Source organism: Osmerus mordax, chromosome 9 (genome assembly GCF_038355195.1).
Source record: "Osmerus mordax isolate fOsmMor3 chromosome 9, fOsmMor3.pri, whole genome shotgun sequence".
NCBI lineage: Eukaryota > Metazoa > Chordata > Actinopteri > Osmeriformes > Osmeridae > Osmerus > Osmerus mordax.
The window spans coordinates 8,269,625-8,288,211 of NC_090058.1; the positions used below are offsets into that span (position 1 = coordinate 8,269,625).

Sequence of the window (18,587 nt, forward strand, 5' to 3'; positions counted from 1 at the left end):
GTCAATGAATGATCAAGGCATGGTTTGGCCTTGACTTGATTGCCATCTACAGGTAAGACCCTGCTGCTGCACATGTCATCACAATCTGTTGCTTTTGTGTTGCTTCAAACTCTTTGGTCTGAAAAAGATTATTGAGAAACATCGAAAGTCACATTCTGTTCAATGACATGTTGCACTTTTATATCCAAAGCCTTCCAGTAATTAAAATGCATTTCTAGCCTCATTTGGATAATTAATGATGGCACCATGAGTGAACGATGATTAGTACAACAAAGCCTTGGTCACACTCACCCGCTCAGCTGTCACCACGTCTTCACACACACCATCTGATGGAAATTTTAAACAAACATATCAAATGGTTATATGAATTATTAAAATTTAAGAACAGCCAGTTATAGTACCATAGGTAAAAAGCTTGAGCTTCACATGCCATTGTAGCTATAACCCTTTCTCTTTGCTATATCCTTTATTATAAATAAGTCTCGTTGTTGGTATGTTTGAATACAGTTACTTACACCTGTAAGGAGGTGTTATAGTCACTACCCCCCCCCCCCCCCCTACACAATGTATACACCCATGTGGTCATGATTAGCTTTGGGCTTGACATGCAGGGAAAGGTGATACTTTGTGTGTGTGTCTGTCTATGAGAGAAAGAATTGTTTGAAAATTGAGCTTGTGGTGGGTGTGTATTTGTGTAGTGAATGATTGCTTTGAGTGTGTCCCTAGGTCACTGGCACAGTACTGGAGTTGGGTCTTTGTCCCACACTGCAGGTTGGTTGAGCCCAGAGAGAGAGAGAGAGAGCTGTCTGCCACTGGTGAAGTTGTCTGTTTGGAGTGTGGCTCAAGAGACAGTTGCTGCCATAAACTACAGTTGAAGATGGAGTGGATCTGTGTTCTCGGCGTGTGTTTTGTATTTATTTACACTTTTGATCTTAACTCTGCTCAGGACACCCTCAGGTAAATGCATGTTCGGAGCTGAATAGATAGATATCCAAACATATATCACATTGCAGTAGTGTACATGTTAACTTGGTACAATTATCTACGTAAACAATGATCATTGTCATCAACTTAAGTATGGGATACATTTTGGGGATGTTTAGAATTCTCTGTAATTTTTCAGTAAGAAATCAGTTCCGTGGACTGGACCCACTTACTTGATCTCAGTTCCTGATGGGCTGCTCATAGGGACTCCCAACTCTCTTGCCGTCACCCTTCTCAGCAACAGCCCTGTCAGGGTCACAGCAGAGGTGAAGCAGGCTGACACCAGCCTAGTCAAAGCAGAGGAAACCTTTACTACAGGTGAACTGGACCTCGCTTGATTTGATAAGAATGCGATGATTTAAGAGACACTTTTATCCCAAGCGACATAAGGGGGGCATTGAAAAGTGCAATCTCTTGATTTTCGGTCAAGCACTCTACCACAGAGCTACACCTCACACTTTTTTGTCATGTTGTGTATTCAGGCATATAGGTTGACAAAGCCAAATTTAAAATATGTGTATGAAACACTCAGATGATGTGGGTTTGTACAGGACTACTGAGTGATGTGGGCTGCCATCCAAGTTTAGTGCTTTTATCGTATGTGCTGACTTTTGTCTTTTTCTCAGGTTTGACTGGAATTCTGACCATTCCTCCTGTAAGTACGAGTTTGTGTTAATTTAACAGCCATTTATTTCAGCTTTTGTTATTTTTAAAAGCTATATTAACATTAGATTCATTTTGTAAGACAGATTGCAAAGAATGACGGTAAAAAAATCAGTATAGGCTCTTCACCTCAAACTGGAGATATTGATAAATAGTCTCCAGTTTTCTCCAGATAAATTGATAAATGGGATGTTTAATATGAGAGACAAATCCAAATGTACAGTAGGGTTGGGTTGCTTTCACTGATGGCTGTTTTCATCTTTCAGATCCCCGAAAGCTCCACCAGTTACAGCCTTCCATACACTGTAGTGGTGAAAGGCTACCAGAGGGACAAGGAAGTCTTCACCAACACCACCACCCTCAACATCCTATTCACCACCTTCATCCAGACAGAAAAGTCCACATACCAACCTGGAGAGACTGTTAGGCTGCGTATTCTCTCTGTCCAACCCAACGGCAGACCATTCAAGAACAGCCTGGATATTGTCATAAGGGTGGGGCAGTTTCACACTCAATCCTGTGTCCAACAAACAAAAAAACAGAGCGCTGAAAATATTTTTTTGTTAGGCATTGTTTAGGGTGTAGTTTGACTGATATCCTTTGTTGGTTATGTCCCTGTCAGGACCCCAAAGGTAATGTTATCCAAAGGTGGGGCCATGAGGATAGCCATGTGGGATTTGTGTCCAAAGAATTTCGACTGTCTGACAATCCTATCTTGGGGACATGGATAATCGTGGCTGCAATGACGGTGAGATTTGTACAGAGCCATTTGCCTATATATACTATACTCTGACTAATCTCAAGATAAGAAAGACTGTACATAGATTTAACACATATCACTGTTACTATGTTTGGTGGTGAAGAGTTGGTACAGAAAAGTTAGTCTCAGACTAACTTGAGTGGATGTCTCTTGCTTTGTAGGAGAGGGCCACTGAGACAAGCTTCACTGTGGAGGACTACAGTAGGCCACATTCAAGAATCCAGTGTTGATCTTCAACTGTTTAAACATACAGTACATCATGTGACTTTGTTACCTAACGTCTGTTAATATATGTCATCACAGAGCCACCTCATTTTAAAGTGCTACTCAGGACTGCTCCAGAGATCCTTGTGGGGGATGACATCATTGGGAATGTGACTGCCCAGTACGTTTTCTGAATGCGTATACATATCACTTGATCCATAAGTGTTTGGACTTGTTTGTCATGTTCAATTTGATGTGTACATGCTGAGTAAAGGTTAATTTTATTAATAGTGTTATTGTCATCATCTTGTGTGTTGTCCAGGTTCTTCAATGGACAGCCAGTGCAGGGAACTGTGTCCATCTCAATCACTCTACTCTCCGACCTTGACAACTCTGTCAACCCATTCAACCTGAACATAACCAAAGAGGTTTCCAGACAATAAACTGTTGTCTCCTAAACTAACCTCTCATTTCCGATCCTGATGTGGTTACAGCTGTCTGTCAATTGTATTTTTACTTAATCTTCCAGATCAATGGTTCAACCCAGTTTTTCTTCAGTAAGGATGACCTGCTTCCTGGCAGTTTAGGACTACGTAATGATGAAAGCATTACCATCTATGTCACTGCTTGTGTCACTGCAATATCAACAGGTGTGTCAATCATACACAAATGAAGAAACACTAAGTTAACTGTACACAACACTCATTTGTATTTTTCTTTGTATGCGCATGTGTATGTTTCATGTACAGTCTCTCTTTATAGGATAAACAGTATATAAACTGTAAATCTCTTGTATTTCTTCAGGAATCACAACAAACAAGACAGTGCCAGTGAATGTCATCAAGGACATTTACCAACTTGATTTCCAAAATCACCCACATGTACTCAAGCCATATTTGCACTTCTACACTCAAGTAAGGGAATAAGAACCACACACTCCTCTTGGTTTCCAACTTGGTTTTGTGTAATTCAGTCTCACTCACTTTATGCCAGGGGTTTAAATTATTTACATTTACATTTATTCATTTAGCAGACGCTTTTATCCAAAGCAACTTCCAAGAGAGAGCTTTACAAAGTGCATAGGTCACTGATCATAACAACAAGAAGAATTATTCAAATTAATTTGAAAGAATTCAGGAATTAATACATTAATTTGAACAAATGAATTCCCCAGTTGAGAATATCCAGGTATGATCTAAAGCCACTCAGCTTGGAGGGTCACATGGCATCTGTGTCGATTGAAGTCACTCAAAGAACCTCCAGGTTGAGGGGACGTAGACAACAACAAGATGACAGCAGCATCTCTCCTCCAACCATGATGGAGATTGAGGGAGGCTTTAGGAGATTAATTCTCCCTGTACCAGAGGACGGGGTTGTCCTGATCCAGCTCCTGTTAGAAGATGACGTAGAGATGCTTGGTATCCAGGTACATGGCTCAAGTTTCCTGAGGTTGTTGCTTTTATCCATAAGAATGCTACAGTATAGCATGCAGAAATTCGCCATTCTTCAAAATTGGTTAAATGCATGTTTGATTTGCTGCAGATACTTTTATAATGTCAAGCTAAAGAAAAAGTATGAGAATAAAAATAGCTTGAGGCCTTCTCAGACTTCTGTGAACAGCGTGAGATCTCTGTTATGCAACACACTGTGGTCCACAGGCCAGGTTCATGTTCATTGAGAAGACCTTGGAGATATACGACAGCAACATCTCTCCATCTGACTCATACCTCCAGATCCAACCAGTGAACCCCATCCCTGCACAGGTGATCTGACCATCCACAGTATACATAGATCTGATGTGGACTAGCTGGGATGAATAAATACTTTATTGTGGCACACCTAAAAATGTCAAAGATTGTAGTTAAATTCTCTCTTTATTTTCCAGATTGGGGAACAACTAGAAATAAACGTTGAGAGCACGTTCCAACTCAGTGAAATTCACTATCTGGTAAAATAGCATTGGAAATAAATCGCATTTCTGCACCGCCTTCTACCATACTTTGAAAACCAGATGTATGATTCTCCAGTGCCCTTTGGTTTGACGTGTTCTGTCATTTACAGGTGATGTCCAGGAAGCAGGTGGTGGATGCTGGGACACAGGCGTCCCCCTCCTTCTCCCTCAGCCCTACAGCGGCCTGGTCACCTGAGGTCTGGGTCACAGTCTACTGGATCCTCCCAGATGGAGAGGTTATCAATGATGTTGTATACATCCCCATCGCCAAAGCCCAGCTGAACAATGTAACTAACAACCACTATTTCTGAAGTGAACTGAATGTAATGTAAACAACTAGAGGTCTACCTTTTGAATATATGACTAGAACTGAGTGTCAGTGCATTCAACTTTGGTATTCAGAGACATTTAAAGGTGCATGTTTTGATTGATGGGTTAGATGGTAAAGTCACTGAGTGAGCGAGGGTGAGGGATCCATTTACTGTGAATAATAACAATGTAGGATGATCAGGAATGAAAACAATGTCTTGCATTTTATAGTCGAATAGTTTCCTGTGGCTGAATGAGAACGCCCATATCAGAAGTCTGGAACCAACACCTCTGTTAAATCCAGTTTGAAAGTCAATCAAGCAATACATTGTAAGATTATGTCCAGAGATTGATTAATCCTTTTGTGTGGCTGACCAGCATTTGTTTTATAGCAGTCTCACCAGATTTTTGTTTATCATTTTGAAAGGGATCTTTTCAAGTCAAACAATGGAGGAGTCTTAGTTGCACTAAACTGGTCAAACCAGATGTAACATAGCTGGATGCCTTCTTGTGAATCTTGTGAGTGTTTGTTACAGTGCTTTTGTGGGTGTTTTTCTTTCCAGGCGCCTGGGGACTTGGTGGAAAATCTGTATGAGAAGATACCAATTCAGTATGGTTTTAGGGCGATGGACGACCCATTCTCTGTGTTCAAGGTAATTGCAGCTTTTACGGTCTCACAAAGCATATACACCCCACGATCAATTAAATGAACCATTTAAGCTCTAAACAAGATCTGTTGTTTTCAGTATACTGTTACATCATGATGCCTAGCTGACCTACATGTAAGCTGCTACACAAGATGCATCTGTAAACTACATGTGGGCTAGAATTGTGCTACATGTTGGCATCTTATAAGGTCAACCGATTGTGGACTTCAAAATGGCGATATGATTCAGTCCACACACAATAGGTTTACTTCTCTTCTTTACACTGACAAATATTAGTGAAATGATGTTTGAAGAATACTATGTTGTATTTGTTTGCAACCCTCAGGCTAGTAACCTGGTGGTGCTGACTGATGCAAATCTTAACAAGATAGACAAATCTATGGAGCTTCAAATGGGTATGGTTGACGAAAGAAACCGCTCACACATGAAGCTTTTAATCAATCGATGTACCCACTCAATGTATGAATGTTATCATTATTAGACCTTTCCTGCTGTTTGGTCTTTCCTCAAAAGAGGACTCCCTCTTGTGGAGATGCAGCATACTACGACACATTCCATCACCTAGTTCTGGAGAGCTAACATATCTGAAACATTCACATGTACACTTGATAGATTACAACATGTAGGATGTTGCTCTCAAGTCATTTGTCTGCTGTTCAGAGTGGAAGGAGGAGGCGGCAGAAGAGGTGCAGGAGGCCCTGATAGAGGCCCTGATAGAGCAGGAACAGTGGGGGGACCAGAACTCCTCCATGAGGCAGGACTTCAGGGATTTCTGGCTGTGGGAGGATGCTATCATGAGGTGAGAGATTGGACCAGGGCTTTCAGAGCATAGGAAACATGGCCCAGGACGGAAGCATACCTTTGATGCATTGTCGTTATTTAAATGAAGCTTGATTGAGAATCGTTTACGTATTACAAAACACCTTATCCCCACCATATCGTGAAGACAGTTCTTACCTTTGGACAATATCGTTTCTTATTACTACGATCCTGTGCAGAGGAACCGATACGGTTCCTCTGCACACTCTTTTCCCCCAATTTTTCTTTGACACTTTTGCTTTTCAGTGCGTTGGCCCTGGACAATGTTCATGTGACTGAAGACATCACTTCCTGGGTGCTGTCAAAAAACAATGTCTACGGCCTTGCCTCCATGCCTCAAAGAGTATGTCTGCTAAGCAGTACATCTCCACAACATATATAAACATACTGTAAATGCAGTATAAATTAAATATCTTATTGTCTACAACAATCGCTTTGGATAAAAGCGTCTGCTAAATGCATAAATGTACAACAGGGACATTTTTGTTCTTGTTGTTTAAAGTCATTGTTTGTTTTTTATGGAAATGTATTATGTATCCATGGTGTTAGTATAAGAGTGTTATTATGGGATGTCTCCACAGAGGATCTTGTCCCAGGAGCTCCAGCTGTCTCTGGAGGTGCCAGCTCATATCACTAGAGGAGAGCAGCTTTTGCTGGAGGTGAGCATCTCCAACTACCTGGACCAAGACAACGAGGTACGTCAGAGACAAACTGTCGTTCATTTTTCTTACATCCTGCCTGAATTATTTTTTTAATAATTTCTGGCCAAGGGAAAGAATGAAATATGGATGTGAAACTCCTTCCTTTCATCTCCATCTTCTAACCTCATTCTATATCAGGTTTTAGTGACCATCTATAACTGGTTTCCTATTCCTCTTGTTGGTTCATCTCAGGTCATGGTGTTGGTTGAGAAGAGCCAGCAGTATGACTTTGTTTTGGAGGATCAGGGAGACATTACTATGGCAAACGCACGCAGAGTAATCATCGAGAGTCAGGGCGAGGCCTCTATGCTCTTTCCCATCATGCCACTGGAACTAGGAGAGATGGAAATATCTGTACACGCCATGTCCGCCAACTCCGAGGACGACATTGTCCGCACCGTGCTAGTCAAGGTACAACTGCAAACATTGACTCAGGTAGGGCCATAGTTTATCATACAATGACATGTCTCTTTAATGGCACCCAGGGGAATGGATTAATGTTGCCCTTTCCTCCACTGGCGATGTGATCTGTGGCCTCCAGAAACAAGGACAGACCATAATCTGGGGGAAACATCCCATAATGAGAATATAAGTAAAGCAATAAGGATAACATGTGAAACTGCCTCCCCTTAATGTGCTCGTCCGTACAGCAGAGCGTCGACAGATTAAGCTCCATCTTCATTATTTTCTCCATTGTCTGGTACTCATCTTAAACCAAACCCCTTCTGTCTGCTCCGCTTCCCTGCAGCCCGAGGGCGTCGAGTGGTCCTTCTCGGAGACTCTGTTTCTGGACATTCCTCCAGATAAGAGAAACCTGTCCAAAACCATCAGCTTCTCCTTCCCCCCGGACGTAGTGCCTGGCAGCCAGAGGGCACATGTGGCAGTGGTTGGTACGTCCCCCATCCGTCTTCTGTTCTTCCTCAAAAGCAGCGTTTTACAGTGTGTTTGGACAAGATGTAAAGTTTACATTTTGTGAGCTCAACCGTAACGTGTATACCCACTTTTCATTGGGTGTTTAAACTACTTGCACATGATGTCAAAATTAAATCTGTTGTCTGAGGTATTAAGTATAAAATGATAAACGGACATGATAGTTATCCAAAATGCTTACGTCGAGCGTCTTTGTTTGGTTATTTGTATTACCTTCAGTCACGACCAGGGAAGTTAGGTATTTGTCATGGTAGAGTGTCGAGCAAGCATACTTTTGTTGTTCAAGGCTTAACATTATGGTTTATTTATACTTTTTAAAAGCTAAATAGGGATGAGAGGAATGCCTTTCTAGTGCTTTCTGTTCTTGATTATTTTGGGAGTTTCCCTCTCTCTCTTCTCTGAAACATCCTCTGGCCAGGTAATAAATCTGTTCACTGCCTCCAACATCATGACTCCATTACCAAAATATGTTGTGTAACGTTGAAATGCTGCCCACGTCTCTTCCTGTCCCAATGACAGGTGATATCCTGGGCCTGTCCATCAGTGGTTTAGGATCCCTGGTTGAGATGCCTGTCGGCTGTGGTGAACAAAACATGATCCTCTTCGCTCCAAACATCTACATTCTCCAGTACCTGGATAAGTCCCTTCAAGCCAATGAGAAGATCCGCAGCAAGGCTCTGGCCAACATGATGTCAGGTAATCAGTTTTCAATATGCATGATGAACTTTGCTCAAGGTGTAATATACCTTTAGCATTGGTTTTACATAAAGAATGCTCACACGCACAGACATGCGTTTGTGTTTTTGCATTCTGAGCAGGTTATGAGCGAGAACTGTCCTACCAGCGTAAGGATGGCTCCTTCAGTGCCTTTGGAAATAGCGACCCTGCTGGCAGCACATGGTGGGTCTGCAGGTGGCGACGTCAATGCATCTACCGATTCTCTTGTTACTGTGTCTCTGTCTCTCTCTCCCCATGGCTTATACCTGCCTCCTTCTTCCTTCTCCCCTCATGTCCCACCCCTTGAACCTCCCTGCCCCCCCTACCCTCCTCCCTCTCCCTCCCTTGACCCACCCCTTCCATCTCCCTCTCCCCTTCCCTACCCCCAGGCTGACAGCGTACGTCCTGAAGAGCTTCCTCCAGGCCAGGCCCTTCATGCAGATAGACCCAGTGGTGCTCTCCAGGGCCATGGCCTGGCTGGTGGGCCGGCAGGCGACCCAGGGAGAGTTCACCGAGGCTGGGAGGGTGATTCACACAGAGATGCTGGGGGGCATGGAGGATGGACCTGTCTCTCTCACCGCCTATGTACTGATGACCCTCCTGGAGGACCAGGCCTACGTGGTGAGGAACTCGGGCATTAAACCTGTAAGACCCGGTTTAAAATGACAACATCACCTTTAGCTCTCCAAAAAACAAAAAGACCACATTTACATAAACCAATGGGTCCTATTATCTTGCCTTGCAATGCTATTGGATAAATGTGGTCTTTCAAAATAAAGAAATGAGCAATTAAAGAGCTAAAAGTGACGTTGTAATTTTACAACAGGCGGTCGGGTGGAGTTCTAATGCAACTAAATGACATGCATTACTCCATGAGCCCAGTCATGTTAGAATATTGTTAAGAAACATGAGGACACATTTTTTTCTAACCTACCCATGAACCTCTTTCCTGTCTCTTGTTCCAGAACATGTTCTCTGGCAATGTTCCCTTGACCGTAAGCTACCTGGAGGCCAGAGTGAACAGTGGAGTGTCCAGCAACTACAGCTTGTGTCTGGCAGCATATGCCCTGTCTCTAGTCAACAGCCCTGAGACTGACACTGCCCTGGCTGAACTCACCAGGAGAGCAGATATAAAGGGTAATGGGTAGGGATCCGGGGGAATTACTGAACAGGTTAGGTGGCCAGGAAATCCCCTAGGCCTTTCCCTACACGTTGGATGTTTATCAAAGCAACAGTAGTCATTTTGTACTCACAACTCCAATTTCCAATAATATCATGGCTGACCTCCTGGATCCCCCTACTCTTCCCCTCCAGATGAGGTCATGACCTGGAAGTCATTTGGTGCAGCAGTGCCAGACAGTCGGCAGGCGCGCTCATCTCAGATAGAGATGGCGTCGTACGTCCTGCTGGCTCTGTATAAGAGAGGCAGTGTGGTGGAGGGACTGGAGCTCATGAAGTGGCTCAGCCAGCAGAGAACACACCTTGGGGGATTCGGGAGCACTCAGGTGGCTCTGTACCTATGACCTTTTGTCATATCGAGTAAAGCCCCGGTAGGCTGTCGGTTATCTTTAACATCTGACCTCTGAATCTTTCACCCCTGACCCCTTCCCAGGACACAGTAATAGCCCTTCAGGCCCTGGCATGCTATGCAGCCTTCAGCGGGGCCAACGCCATTGACATCAGCATCAGAGTGTCCTCTCCAACTTCTCTCTCCCAGAACCTCTTCTTTATTAACTCCACCTCATACATGCTCCAGCAGGGTCAGGAGGTAAGCACCCTTAATAACACGCTGCATTCTGGCTGCCTCTTCTTCCACTGTGCATTCCTTGTGTTAATGCTCTGCTCATAGTTTCCTGTAAAGGGCAGATCTTCTGTTGCATCATGCAAGAGGAAGCCTCGTGTCTACCTTTGTCTGTGTAATGTTTGACCATGGTGTTTGTAAAGTGCATAATTGCAGAACTATTTATTACAGATTGATGCTGACAAAGATATTGTCCTTGACGTGTTCACAAAGGGCAGAGGATTTGGCTTATTTCAGGTACAGTATTGGGACAGAAATGAGAACAGGCCAACTGTTTTGCAATTTAGGATACATACACACTATAGAAAGTGCCAATGGTGGCCTCCAAATGGCACATCCTCATTACTAGTGCATTTTTCAATCGTGCTTCATGTCCAGACCCCCACCTTAAATAGAATGGTCTCCTCCTTCTCACTTGGTCCAGCCCAGCATATGATCCAAAAGCAGACCAAATGCAGGCAGCAGCTGGGTGCGATAGCTAAGTCTCCTACGACGCTGTGCAGATCCTCTGTCAGAACGGGTCAATAAAGAATACCTCACTGGTTCAGCAATTACCATCTGGAAACCATAGCTTCCTGTTTCTGTTGAAGTATCCCTGATTGTATCTCGCAAAGGATGTGATGGAAGGAACCTGCTTCCAATTGTGTTTGCTTCTGCATTAGTTTTAAACAACTGGTTCTCTGTTCCTGGCCCTCAGGAAGTTATTAGTATCTAAATTGCATCTAGGAAGTAAAAACAAACCAGGATTTTGTCATTTCATAAAACAGTTTTTTTGAGAGTAATGTAGAAATAGTACTTTGTCAACAGCTCCATGAGATATGGTAACGCTTGAGTTCCCCCAAATACAAAGCAGACATTCCAATAATAGATCAATTGTAGAAATACGACAGATCAATTATAGGCCTGTCCCAGATTAAAACCACATTGACTGATTAGGACCACCCTTGTTTGTTCCATGAAGATGAATGTGTTCTACAATTTGGAGAGCAAGGATGAACTTCAACATGCTTCAGATCAGGAAGGCTTCTCTCTTACAGTGACTGTTTTTGAGGATGAGAAAGATCTGGACCATATGAACTTATCCATATGTACTAGGTAAGTGTTTTCCTGTAATGTCAGTACAGTGACATCATTGTAGACCCACTGTGATATACTTTTATTTCACATTTCTGAAGGTTAATATACTGTACATGTTGAGTGCATTCTAAAACAGTTCATCTGATTGGTGGTCTGGTGTTTGTGGACCAGACTGCTGGAGAGCCAGATGATTCCTCGGACAGGCATGTTGATGCTGGATGTGGGCATGCTCAGTGGCTTCACCTTAGCCCCAGATGCTGTGTCTGTGGGAGACCTGGTCAGAAAGGTTGAGATACTGCCTGGCAGAGTCAGCATATACTTAGACTCGGTAAGTTAGCTCATGTTTACATGTTTAAAGCCACAGTAGATTTGATTCAAGTTTCCTTGCTTGATATGATTTTAACTACGTACCATATGTTGCAGTTTTCTGTAACAACTTTTTCTTTTATTTCCAGCTGAATACATCTGAGGTGTGCATCAGCCTCCCACTTGTGAGAGTCTTCAAAGTGGCCCATTTGCAAGCTGCTGTCGTCCAGGTGTATGACTACTATGAGCCAGGTAAGTTACCCTTTTAGCTACCTAGAATTGACTCACTCACTTTCTGTCACACACACACACTCTCTCTCTGTCCTAACTCCCATAGGCCGAAGAGCAGTGAGGTCATACAAGTCAGACATCATGCACAAAATCGACGCCTGTGGCTTCTGTGGAGAGCTATGTGGCCGCTGCAGGACTGTGATCAGTGTCAACTCCTCCACTCATTCAGTCAACAGCGCCACCTACACTCTGGGATGCCTATTTGCAATAATAATTTCTGTCTTATTGCTATAACATATGTGTGCCCACACACCGACAGCCATTGTCCTTTGGAAAACGCAGTTTTGCTAATAATAACTATTCAGTGAATATATTCTACATTATATACAGTACTTTAGCCGAATAGATAAATGATAATGAAGATACAGACTTTGATTTCAGCTATTATAATACCAAGCACTGGATTTTTAAATGTACTTGTCTGGTATTGGTAATGTAATACTGTACACTTTATTAAATGTTGACATCCGACTGTAAATATTTGTTCAGAAAACTGAACTGGTTTACTAAGGCAGCTCTGTAATTGAGATTTATACATAGGATCAGAACGCCATGCTGTAGTAATTGTATTTCTGTATGCTTAAGAAGTAGACACATGATGAAAAGAATATAATGAATATATTTTCAGCCAGATGTTTAAGTGCAATACCAATTTATCTTCAAAATATGAATGCATTGACAGACAGAATAACTTCTGATACAGACCTTAAGCACATCCGGCTGGAGTTGGCTGGAGAACAAAATAAAAGCCATTAGCTCTCCACATGTGTCTGTGTCTGGAGCTCTCTTCTTGGAAGAAAAGACAGACATGTTAAGCTGGGGCAGTAAAGTTGTGAATTAAGATTTATTTCAGCAGGAGTCAGTACCAGCAGTCTGTGCATTTCAGCTTGAACTGCAAATGAATGACTTTTGAGGGTTCAATATGTTTTCACTCATGGTGATGCATGATGCGTTTGGCAGCATCTGGTCATTGCGTGCACAGGACACCTTAATGACTGTATAAATCTTGCCACTTTAGAAGGAATGCACATTTCATGTCCTTTTAGGACAAGTGCTGTAGACCAGAGGATAAACATGGCTACCTTATGTAATCATTGAGTAAACTTGTGTTTGCTATCAACAATGCAATTGAAGACAAATGCGATCAACTGTACAGTTTATGTATTCTATACAATGCATTATCAGAGTATTGTAATTGAGGGATGTATATATATCCCTCTGGTCTTATATATAATATATAAAATAACAATATAAATAAATATATCTGTAAGGAGCACATTTGAATGGGATAAAACAAAACCAAAAAACAATCAGACTATGACTTTGCAAATGGTTTATTGCTGATTTGATATTAATATAAATTTAGCAAAGGTTTGTATGAAGGGAACATGACCGAATGACCTGCAAATAGAGCATCAATCTGTTTGTGAAAAGCCCAGAGGATCTAATCGTCGATGCCTGATTCCTATCTGGAGCATCTGTTCTCCTGGTCCAGAAGCCGCAGCCATACCTGCAAAAGAACAATCACCGGAATGATGCTGGAATCAAACAACTCAAGCTTAAAATATATCAGGCGGTAGAAAGATTTTTAAAGATGTTAAATATGACAAAAAATGTGTTCTATAATTTCCCTCCCCCGTGATGACAAATTATTGATGATAAATGAGTACAATGCATTGATGGATTTGCAGGACTGTCAGTGTCCTAAGAAGTTACACGTTGAATCCATTCAGCCAACTGTACATTCACATGGCCACACATCCATCCATTCAACCACTCATTCATTCATATATCCAGTGAACTGCGGACTAAGGTAAATCTGATGCTTGTCAGCAGAAATCTAACAAGAGGATGAAAGGATTACCGTGTGAGTGGATGGTTGGTGATGGATGTGTACCATCCTGTGTAACTTCCCATACTATAAGCACCTGTCAGTGGGAGATCACTCAACACACCAATACAGCTTGTAGAGCAGATCAGAGAGGAGTCAGTACCAGCAGTCTGAGGTTCTAAAGGTTAGCCTTAATACCACATGACTCAGGCTGGTTACTATGCAGATTATAATATATGAACCTGGACAGGTCAGTCAATGTTTGGGTCTGGCCAGCACCAGGTTGTTGACCTTGCTTCTGCTCACATTATTGTGTTTTCGTTGGATTTGTGAAAAAAAAGAAATGCTGTGGGTGATCAAGGGGATACACTTTGACATGTTTGCAATGATCTATTTCCTTGTGCATTCCCTTATGCATGATTTTTGGTCGTATGGACAATCTGACATTCACCTCATCCCTCTCTGTGTTCTCAACAGTGTGGAAAGGGTTTGATGTGACAGCACTTCATCACCACCTCCGCTCTGCCACTCCATCATCTTCACCCTCGTCTTCCTCAACATGGCCGTCCAAAGCCAGGAGAAAGGAGAATCAGCAATCTGTCAGAGGACCCTGAGGTGAACACAGCTTGTGCTGTTCCCAGACTGTAGATCAACTCAGGACCAGGAAACTCAGGTATAGTGTATACCTCTCACAGCCTGCTCATCATTTCCCACTTCAATGTTACCAACTGTGATCAAACTGGGGTTTGTTTTGCACCGTTCAGTGCTAGCTTGTGCAGAACAATGAGTGGCCAGGGTTTTCTCTTTGAGAATGTTGTGGGCTCAAGTCCCATTTGTGTAGTTCACAAGTGTACTGTCTACCTTCAGCCCACTTTGCAGTGACACACAATGCTCCCACTGACACAGTATTAAAACCAGGTGTCATCTCCAGAAAGCACTGAATGTGGTATTGGTAGTGCACACAGGAAAGCCCTTACACCCCCTCGCCCTGCTCTACTGTGGGCAGACTACAGGGATTGCTTGTTATAATCAAAGACACCCTACTATACAAACATGTACTTCTCTCAGATATGACTGCACGCAGCCACAATCACAGCCGATGGAAATGTAAACAGCGTTAAGGAAATAGAGCTACAACCCGCGCACGCATGCACACACACACGCACACTCTCTCGTGCTGAGAGGTTTATTCTGGATCCTGACTTTATGCACACAGACTCATGAACATTTGCTTTTTTTTCTCTCCCTCTTCTCTATATATCTCTCTCTTAATCTCTCTCTCTCTTAATCTCTCTCTCTCTTAATCTCTCTCTCTCTCTCTCTCTCTCTCTCTCTCTCTCTCTCTCTCTCTCTCTCTCTCTCTCTCTCTCTCTCTCTCTCTCTCTCTCTCTCTCTCTCTCTCTCTCTCTCTCTCTCTCTCTCTCTCTCTCTCTCTCTCACACACACACACACATGCACTCACACACTCGGGCACATATGGAACTGCTTTTTTGATGCAATGCCAATTACCATTACAGTTAGCCCATAGCAATGTCTGTCAAACATACATTCTTCATATATAGGAACCTTCAAAAAGAGAACAAAGAAGAACAAGACCTCCTTGTTTCCGGGGGGTTCTGTTACACTCTGGTTCAGAGCACCATGTGCCATTCTCCAACACATATCCGTGTGACTGGCCTGTTTCCCTCTGAGCTGTACCTTTCCTGACAGTAGGTGGCAGTATTGTTGTTGTTTTTCTCCACAGTTGCACTGAGATTTAAAACTGGGGGGGGGGGGACAGAGATAAAATGACATCAACCCCCTGAGGTCCTGACCGTTGAGCTAACCTTGACCTAGCGCACCACGACCTAGAGTAGGCAACATTACCAGATGGTTATCCAGGGCCCTGTAGAGGTCATATAGAGGTCATGACGTCAGGTCCATGACATCTGCTCTGCTTTGAGTGGTGGTCAGGGGCTGTGTTAGTGAACATAATGATAGAGAGTTAAGTCATTTATATTCATTAGGAAGAGTCTGAACCTAGAATTGATGATGCTATGAATCTTATTCGGGGAGGTCATTGTGCGTGTGCGTGTGAGGTAATGTGTTTTAACACGTGTGTTGGTTGTTGTTGTGACGGGTGGGGAGGCCTGAAGAGGACTACTGAGGAATGATACACCAGTGCAGGTTGAATAAGTGAGGTTTGAGAACAATCTCAAATGAGGGATTGCATCTTCAAGGAAGCATTAGAAAGCATTTATTATGACAAACAAGTCAATCATTGCAATTTACAATATGTTTTTGCTGCTGTTGCACCCTCCCTCCGCAGAACAGGAACTTGTTTAGTTCCTTAATGTAGCCACCCTAAATGGAGTCCATTGAGAGCTGTGACATTTATGAATCAACGAATATCATAAAGTGATAGAGGGTGACAATATTGGCTAAGAAACAGTGTCATCAGACATAGTCAAAGTAAACACAGGAAGACACATGAAAATGTACGATCCACACTCCCTTATGGGAGAACCAGCAAACTGTTGGAGCAACCTTTTATTGTTGTTGGACTTGACTCTGACACAAGGCTGATAAATTATGTGAGAGTTCATGAAAGTGAGTCCTTTCCGACAAAGGATTTGCCAAGGTTTGCTGTTCTTTTGTGGAGTTCTAATGAAGAAATCATTTGAAGAAGGCAGATGGATTGTCAAGGCATCCAAATTTGAAGACACCATGGAACACCTTGACTTCTCTACAGGTTAAATATCACGTTATCAAAACAGAAGACTTCCCAAACTATAAGATATGTATTTATAACTGTATTTTCTAGGAAGAACACTGAATATAATATCCCAGCAGTCCCAATCTAAAATCCCCAGGACAGAATGGCTTCAAAGACAGCAATAACAAAGGATATTCCAAACAAAAACATGGTATAGAAACATAACACCATCCACTGGATGAAAGACAACGGGGGCTGCATCAACATGGACGATAGTTGAGTGAAAACCCGCCCCAGCGACTGCTATCCAGAAGCGTTAGTGCCGTCTGCTGTAGTGATGATGATACGTGTGTTTGGGGCAGTCATTGGGGCGAGTCATGGAAAATCCCTTTGAGCTTCCATCCCACCCAGAATGAGTGTGTATTTGCACAACCTTGTGTGCAGTATTTTCCTTTGGGAGACCTTATCCACAGGCCGGTTAGGACACACACACAAGCACACACACGCACAGGCATGTATGCACACACACACACACACACCCACACTCACACAAACAGCCCCCCACCCCACAACACACACACCTATGCCTGGAGCTGGGGGCATGATCTAGTCCAGACAAAAAGAAGTGTAGAAGGATGAAGTACCTGAGGTTTTTTGTTTAGTCATCCCACACAGGGAGCAATGTGGAAGCACCACCATGCTATTATCCCTCTAGGTAAAGGTGACGCCTATAAGCATGAGACTCAGGGAAATGCTGAGTCCTCCCAGACTGTGTGTGTCAATGCAAAGTGTGTGTGTGCAGTCAGTGCCTTGGGCAATGTTTTACTGTAAGTGTCTACAATAACATGCCTAAACACAACCTGTATACTTCTTTATCATTGTTTATTATCTCTACCAGTCAGTGAGTGCCGGCCCTGTGAAAGCTCTCTCTCCACATTCTCTGCTGCCCAGAGTCAGCCCTCCCACCCACACCTAGTCAGGACAGGACAGGCTCAATCACTTCTCTGAAAGCCCCATTGACTTTCCAACCAACCGACAGAAGCCTCTCTCTCGGTGAGGTGAAAGGTGAAAACCAGGAGAGAACCGGAGACTTTGACATGTAGAATTCTTTGTTCTGTGATTGATTTATTTCGTCTGACTCACAGAGAGACTAGACTTTGCGCCTCTGGGCTCAATTAATCAGGCCTGGTGCTTTGGCGTGACTAGCAGAGTCAGTGGGGTACCGTGAACCGTGGCTGCGTTAAAAGCGACTTGCTGGGTTTAAATGAGTGACTCACAGAGAGGTAGACTAAACTCAGCTATGGTGTTGCACATGGTGTTATGTAAAAGGAGGCCCCCTGAAATCTAAATATGACTCTTGTCTCTTCACACACACGTTGGATGGTTTTCCGTTTCTTTTTCACCCCTGGTCCATTTCTCCATCTTAAATGCAGACAGCAGCTACACATTTCCCCTCTACCACAATACGCAATTAGGCTAATCAAAAACAGGTGGACGCCGTATTACACCATCAGTGTATGTGTGTGTGTGAGTGTGTATAGATTTCTGTGGTATAGTAGGCTAGTAGCCGTGTGTCTACATGTGTGCAGGAGTGATTGACACAAGATCATTATGGAGGAAAACAGTGGAAAATGTGAAGGTAGCTCCTACGTCTTGATTGAAATTTGCTACAGCCTTCTTTTTGACTTGACCAGGGCCATGACTTGTGATAGACCTTTTGCATCCTTCTGTGGCAGCTATTCCTATTGGGTTAAATACACGTGACATGTAGGTCTGTACAGTAGCATAGATTGTGGGATTGATGACAGGAGGGCCTGTGAAAATAAACGCTGCCTCCATGTTATTTCAGTGACGCACGCCTTGATGACCGTGAAGACCTG

The 18,587-nt window shown here is 43.1% G+C and overlaps 1 protein-coding gene across 1 annotated transcript; it reads left to right on the forward strand.

Moving 5' to 3' along the window:
- The first annotated feature begins 246 nt into the window (after positions 1-246).
- LOC136949093 (CD109 antigen-like) lies at positions 247-12,896 on the forward strand. The gene is given in 33 exon segments (XM_067243300.1): positions 247-250; positions 699-967; positions 1,128-1,302; positions 1,611-1,639; positions 1,914-2,141; positions 2,270-2,395; positions 2,569-2,608; positions 2,711-2,792; positions 2,934-3,039; positions 3,141-3,261; positions 3,416-3,525; positions 3,786-4,037; positions 4,270-4,374; positions 4,497-4,559; positions 4,673-4,849; positions 5,435-5,524; positions 5,865-5,934; positions 6,200-6,338; positions 6,605-6,701; positions 6,940-7,053; positions 7,252-7,470; positions 7,808-7,949; positions 8,509-8,685; positions 8,808-8,889; positions 9,096-9,327; positions 9,672-9,843; positions 10,021-10,211; positions 10,319-10,474; positions 10,679-10,744; positions 11,469-11,602; positions 11,756-11,912; positions 12,040-12,142; positions 12,228-12,896. Coding segments are annotated over 33 exon segments (4,416 nt in total). The 3' UTR covers positions 12,416-12,896.
- The last annotated feature ends 5,691 nt before the right edge of the window (positions 12,897-18,587 follow it).